Source organism: Penaeus monodon, chromosome 43 (assembly GCF_015228065.2).
Source record: "Penaeus monodon isolate SGIC_2016 chromosome 43, NSTDA_Pmon_1, whole genome shotgun sequence".
NCBI lineage: Eukaryota > Metazoa > Arthropoda > Malacostraca > Decapoda > Penaeidae > Penaeus > Penaeus monodon.
The window spans coordinates 15,024,998-15,032,497 of record NC_051428.1 but is presented as its reverse complement, the minus strand read 5'-3'; the positions used below and the strand labels follow the sequence as shown (position 1 = coordinate 15,032,497).

At 41.1% G+C, this 7,500-nt stretch overlaps 1 protein-coding gene across 1 annotated transcript in view; it reads right to left on the bottom strand.

Moving 5' to 3' along the window:
* LOC119568191 (putative uncharacterized protein DDB_G0286901) overlaps positions 1–7,500 on the bottom strand; it is a gene marked incomplete at both ends in the record, with an annotated part of 31,292 nt that overhangs the window by 1,912 nt on the left and 21,880 nt on the right. Inside the window, one exon of the mRNA XM_037916607.1 lies at positions 1,887–1,933. Coding sequence (XP_037772535.1) covers positions 1,887–1,933 — 47 coding nt within the window. The remainder of the gene's footprint in view (positions 1–1,886; positions 1,934–7,500) is intronic.

Below are 7,500 nucleotides of genomic sequence, written 5' to 3'. Positions count from 1 at the left end.
TGCAAACCCCGCGCCATAGGTTCACCCCCAGCCTTTAGAAGTTCAGCAGGGATATCACATATGCCTGCAGTTTTCCCACTCTTCAGCTTGGAAATCGCCATCCTAACCTCCATTAGGGTAGGAGGTTCCTCGCTGATGGGTGGGTCCGGCACAGGTATTGTGACATCACTTGCATCCAAGCTAACTGTTGGAGGGTCTACCTGGTACAACTACTCGAAATACTCAGTCCAACATTCACGAACCCCAACATGATCTGAGATGATCCGTCCATCCACTGATCGGACTGCAGTCATCTGCGAGGAGGGCTCAGCTTTCTCAGGGCTTGGTAGGCAGGGCGAAGGTCGTTTACCAAGAAATGGCCTTCAACCTTCTCAGCAAGATTCCTGATGAACTGTTCCTTGTCCCTTCTCAGCAGTTTTCAAGCCCTATGCACCAAAGAGCGATGCAAGACCTGATTGCCATTCAGCCGAGCCACGCAACATGCTTCAGTGGCCTCCAATGTCTCCAGGGAGATGGATTTCTGCCCTGCCCTCGGGCATACGCCAATGGACTCCTGGGCTGCTTTGAATGATTCGTGCTTGAAGAATTCCCACAGAGCAACTGGGTCCATCTGGTTGTCCAGCTCTGTGAAGCAGTCAACAACTGCCATGGTGAACCCACAGGCACACTCCTTCTCCATTAGTCCGTCAAGTGAAACACCTTAGGGTGGCCTCTGGGGAGTTTTGAAGTGGACCCATACAGTAGCCACAACCAGCCTATGGTCAGTGCCACAGAACTCGGCACTCCAGAAAACTCTGCAGTTCCATTGCGTGCTAACAAGAATGTGGTCAATCTCCTTGGCCACTGTACCCCTATCACTATACCATGTCCAGCAATGCGGGTTGGAGCACTGGTACCAGGAGCCAGAGATCCTCATTTTCTGGGACCTAGCAAAGTCCCAGAGAAGCAGGCTGTTCCCACTGCTGAGATCAGCTCCCGAACCATGGGGGCTGACAGACATCTCGTAGCCAGCTTGGTCACAGCCGGATACCGCATTGAAGTCGCCCAGAACAATGCAAATATCTAGCCAGGGGCAATTGTCTGCCACAGATGTGAGTTTGGCATAGAACGCCTCTTTCACATTGAGTGTACAAACATCAGTAGGAGCATATACAACAATAAGAGACATGAAGCCAAATGCATGCTACAGTCTCAACGCTCATCAACTGGTGTCACCTGTGTCAACCGGTGTCAGCTGAAGTCAGCTGGAGATGGTTATGGCTACACCCTGGAGGTGGTGACCATCACTGTGGACCGACCAGTAATAGGTGTACCCACCCATACTGATCGTGCTGCTATCAGGTCTTCTCACCTCCCAGAGGGCAGCCACCTCAACTCCCAGTCGCTCCAATTCCCTCTATAGCAGAGGTAACCGCTCATCCTGGATGTTCCAAGTGCATACCTGGAAAACTCTCCTGAGGTTAAGCATCGGGCGGTCACTCCGGGTGCATGCCACCCCTGTCGCCCCCGCCAACGCTGCCTAAAAAAGGGGGTCGGTGGGCTGTCGGGCCCCTCGTCCGCCTGTAGGGTTCCCAAGGGCTTTGCCCCACAAGCTTCATGGTGGGTTGGCACCTGCGGGACAAGTAACTCTTGTTCCCATCCTGCACCCTGACATTTGCCCTTCCAACAGGAACCACAGCCCGCCTTGCTTGCTGGGTGGAAGGGACATCACCCCACCCCCCCAGCATATCCATTTATTAAAGGCATTGCCAGAGAGTTATCTGGGGGTAGGATGATTACCCCAGGGTGGCTAGGAGGTAGGAGTTGGTACGGAGCCAGGGCATGTCCACACACTGGTGGGCCATTGCTCCATAACTCTGGGGCCTCCTGCTGCTCCAAGATCCCCCACAGTTTATTATCATTACTATTATTATTATTATTATTGTAAAAGTTTCTTTAGTGCTGCTAATTAAAATCAGTCACTAGCAGCAACCTAGGGTGATTGAACTTTGAGGTAATGGAACATCAACAATAATATTTGTTTCAGGTTTTTCGAGTGCATAGTAAAAGCAGTACATTACCTCAGTATACTCTTCCTTTGTCCATTTAAGTCTTGTTTTCTTTTGATTGTTAGTACTAGATGGTTGAACCGCAGGACCAGGGGTGGGATCCGTCCCTTCCCGGTGACCTGGTGGATTTTGACTAATGGAAGAGGTAGACTCAGTAGCATACTTTTCGATCCCAGGCGAGTCTTGCCCTGGGATCCTCCGCGATGGGCGATGTGGCATGATTTATTTTTTGTTTTCATTTGAGAAGTAGGATGCATTTTAGCCTTACTGCCAAGAAATTGGATAACCCGCACCAGTTACCAACTGGTATTTCTTGGTCCCCACGGTTTTATAATTACTATCATTATCATTATTATCATTGTAAAAGTTTCCTTAGATCTTATAATTCAAATCAAACACCGAGTCACTACCAGCGACCTAGGGTGATTGAAGTTTGAGGTAATGGAACATCAACAAAATATGCAAAAATATACAGAACAATTACAAATTAAAACATCCAGTCATCCCAAATACTTCAGATCGATAAGGCTCTTCTGAGAACATGTGCTGTGCCATTTAAACTATTTTTGGACTTTTTCTAATTTCTTCTGATTTCCCGGTATTTGTTCAAGAAACTTATCAGTACCTTTCTTTATAAGTCCAAGTGCTCCAATAACAACAGGCAAATTTTTGGTTTTTAAATGCCACATCTTTTCCACCTCTATTTCCAGGTCTTTATACTTTATACTTCTCGAACACTTTCGTTGAGACGTTTCTGTCTGAAGGGATGCTCATGTCTATAAGCAGGCAAGTGTTGTTTATTTTGTCCTTGATGACGATATCTGGACGATTCGCCTGTTAGTACGATCTGTGTGAATTGGAAAGTCCCACAAGATTGTAGCATCTTTACCTTCAGTAACTGATTCTGGATGGTGTTCGTACCATTTATCTTGCGTTCCGATAGATCTTCCAATGCAGGTACTTACCCACTCTGTCGTGGCAATTTTTGTACTCATTTGGTGTTAATATTGAGCAACCAGACTCAAGGTGATCAATCGTCTCAACCTTGTCTTCACAAAACCTACACTTTTGGTCAGTGCCATTGTACAAGATGTTAGCTTGATAGTTTCTGGTAAACAAACTTTGATCTTGGGCTGCAAGAATAAAACCCTGTTTCCCCTTTAAGTCCAGAGCTTCTAAGCCACTGATGGGTCGCGGTTTCATCTACATCAATGTGTTTGCTTCGAGCTGCAAACTGTCCGTGGAGAGGCTTTTCATGCCACCTAGATTCAAGTTTTTCTTGTCCGACCTTCTTCGCTTTTTGTTTTCTATGTTTAGCAGCCAATATTGGCGACATATGTTCGATGTTTTCGCTCTCAATACCCAGTTCCTAAGAAAACTGCATCATCCCCCTAGCTCCTTTACTTCTAGGGACGTACAGACGGTCTACGTCTGATTTAGGGTGATACATTCTGTTGCATGTCAATTGCTTCCTAATTTTGGTGTCAATTTGTTTGAGTTCACTTAAGTTCCAGTCTATCACGTTAAAATTATATGTAACCACAGGTATTGCAAGAGTGTTGATTGCTGTTAGTTTGTTCTTCGAGTTTAATTCCGCTTTCAGGATTGACCTTATTCTTCGGATGTATTCTGTATGTATTTTTTTCTTCATCTGTGATTGTTGTATACCATCTCCTTCGTTTACTCCTAGATACTTGTAGGTTTCTTTCTGATCTAATTGCTTTATTACAGTATCAATACTTAACTCTATATTGTCAGATGAAACTAATTTTCCTTGCTTAAAAGTTGATTTAGGACATTTATCGAGACCAAACTCCATACCTATGTCATCACTAAAATCTTTTACAGTTTTCAACAACCCTTCCAGTTCACCATCATTCTGGGTGTAAAGTTTCAAGTCATCCATATAGAAAAGATGATTGATCATCTTGTCCATGATCTTATATTCATACCCTGTGTTGTTAAGAAGCTGGGAGAGTGGGATAAGTGCCATACAGAATAAAAGAGGGGAAAAAGAGTTGCCGTGGAAGATTCCACATCTGATTCGCATGACGTTTGAAATAAGAATATCGTTTACGTGGCTGAGAGTAAGATTGGTCTCCCATAATGTCATGCTGCTTCAAAGAAAATTGATTAAGACATGAGAGACTTTGAACATTTCTGAGGATTTTAATATCGAAGAGTGTGGGACACTGTCAAAAACTTTTTTATAGTCGATCCAAGTAGTACTTAGATGTCTGTGTTTAGTGTGAGCATTTTCGAGAATTATTTTATTTATGAACAGTTGATCTTTGCATCCGTATGATCCTCTGCAACACCCTTTTTGTTCATTGGGAAAAATGGTTTGTTCTTCCATGTGTATGTAGGTTCTTTCAGTTAAGAGTGAAGTAAGTAATTTATAGGAAGTTGATAAGCATGTAATGGGTCTGTAATTTTTTGGGTTATCTGTTTCGTTACTTTTGACCAAGAGATAAGAAGTAGTCCTTTGACTACTTTGACTACTTTGACTACATTTAGGTGTTAAGTTAGGTTCTATCATAATTGAGTTAAAATTAGATGCTAATTTGGCATGCGCTGAAGAAAGAGTATTAGGCCAAAAAATTTGGGATCTGATTAAATCCAGGTGATTTTCATTTGTGGGACTTTTTTAGTGCACTTTGAATTTCTTCAGTAGTAATATTTTCCCATTCTAGTTCGGGAATATCCGTAGTGCTATTCTCAAGATCTCGTATTCATGCGTTTTCACTGAAGTATTAATCTTTTCCCCAGATGTTCCAAAATTCCCGGACCTGTTCTTCAGATGTTACAGCTTCCACAAAAATTGTTTCTTTTCCTATTTCGCGGTAAAACTTCGCGTCAGTCTCGAACATTTTATTCTGCCTGAAGAATTTTTGGCGCTTGCCATATCTACGTAACCTTTGTGCTGTAACCTGGAGTTTTTGCTTCAGCTCTTCTTTAATCATTGGTATTTGTTCTTTGGAAAGTATTTTGTATTTCTTATTATTTTTACTCGCTTTTCCGATTGCTTCCATTATCTTTTGTAGTTCGTCTAATTAGATATTTCCCTTCTAAAGTTTCAATTTCTTTCAATTTCACTTGCCACTTAGTTTGCGAGGCTTCTTTTCGTTTCTTCTTTCTTAACTTAAGTCACATTTTGCTTGAGGACTCTTCCTGTAGCGTACATTAGTTCGTTTAATTCAGTTAAATCAGGATTTATCTCATGACAGAGTTATTTTAACGCCTTGTTTACCTATGTTTAATGGTATTTTATATTATGGGTATGTCTAATTTTTGATATGTCTCTCATTCATTTCAGTATATTTTACTACCGATAGTTCTTCAACGATATTCGTTTTCATAGCCAGCAATTCTCCCTCATCTACGACAACCTCATGCGGCTCTAATTCATCGATATTATTTCCAACTGCTAGATCAACTTTATTTGGCATGTCAATTTCTTTTTCATCTAAAATTTTCCCACCACTTCATTTTCTTCTATCTGTACCTCTTAGCTTTTTATCTCAGTCTTTTATTATTGAGATTACTATATCTGTCAAATTTTTGCTACAAACAATATTCTTCTAACATTGGCTAGTTTGTTTGGGCAGCATTGCGTTTTTTTCACTTTCACTATTCCTTAAACACTAATATTCCTTAAATGTATTATAGGTGTCATCTGTATTATTTGTTTTAGGTTTTTCGAGTGCATAGTAAAAGCAGTACATTACCTCAGTATACTCTCCCTTTGTCATTTAGCTTGTTTTCTTTGATTGTTAGTACTAGATGGTTGAACCGCAGGACAGGGTGGGATCCGTCCTTCCCGGTGACCTGGTGGATTTTGACTAATGGAAGAGGTGACTCAGTAGCATACTTTTCGATCCCGGCGAGTCTTGCCCTGGGGGACGTCGCTCCTTGTTGATCCCGCGACGGGCGATGTGCCATGATTTATTTTTTGTTTTCATTTCAGAAGTAGGACGCATGTTAGTCTTACTGCCAAGAAGTTGGATATTACGCGCCAGTTACCAACTTGTATTTCTTGGTCCCCGCGGTTTTATTATTGTTTCTTTAGATCTATAATTAAAATCAAACACCGTGTCACTACAAGTTTACCTAGGTGATTGAAGTTTGAGGCAATGGAACTTCAACAAAAAAACATGCACATAACTTTTGCAGCAGGTTCCTGAGTGCATACCAAAGCTACATTACCTCATTATACTCTTCCTGTCATTTAAGTCTTATTTTTTTGATTGTTAGTACAAAAATGGTTGAACCGGAGGGCCAGGGGAGGAGCTATCCCATCCAGTGACCTGGCGGATTTTGACTAATGGAAGAGGTAGACTTAGTTCTGCCCAAGGATGCAACCCTTGTTGATCCGTTGTGGGCGGGCGACGCTTTTATCACCCACAACCTACTCTTACTTGAGAGGCAGGATGCAATTTAGCCCCATGCCAAGAAGCTGGATATCCCGCGCTAATCTCCAATTGGCATGTCCAGGTCCCGCGGGCACGGTGTTTTGACGAACCACTTAGCGCCCTGTGGAATCATGCAGCCGACCAAGTCTTTTACTGGGGCGGTTGAGCAGTGATCCCTCCCCAGGGGAGTAGTTGTTTAGGCAATCATTGCTGGTTGTTCCCAACCCACCATCGCATCTACGATAGACTCACCCACTACCATATCTAGGTTTGATTCACCCAAAATTATGTAAATCAGCGCGCACGCTCACACACGTGCGCGGTCGATGCGTGTGTGCATGGATGCACCCACGCACTCGCATGCGGCGATTTTATTATTATTATTATTATTAGTATTAGTATTAGTATTAGTATTAGTATTAGTATTAGTATTAGTATTAACATTATAATAATTATCAAAATTATTATCATTATATTATAGTTAATACTATTGCCATTAGTTATTTTAGATATATATATAATTATGTGTGTGTGTGTGGTGTGTGTGTGTGTGGTGTGTGTGTTGTGGTGTGTGTGTGTGTGTGTGTGTGTGTGTGTGTGTCGTGGTGTGTCTGTGTATACTGTGTTTGAATCATAATATATATATATATATATATATTATTATATATATATATATATATATATATATATATATAATATTTATATATATATATATATATGTTATATATATATCATATTTAACGTATTTTATTTACCGTAAATATTAATTGTAGTTTTCATGTTGTTATTTGTTTTAAAATATTTTATTAATATATATAATATATATAATATATATATAATATTATTTTGTGTGTGGTGTTGTGATGTGTGTGTTTGTGTTTTGTGTGTTTTGTGTGTGTGTTGTGTGTTTGTGTTTTGTGGTGTGTGTTTGTGTGGTGGTGTTTGTGTGTGTGTGTGTTTGTGTGTGTGTGTGTGTGTGTGTTGTGTGTGTGGGGTGGGGTTACAATTATAAATAATTAAATATATATTTTATTATATAA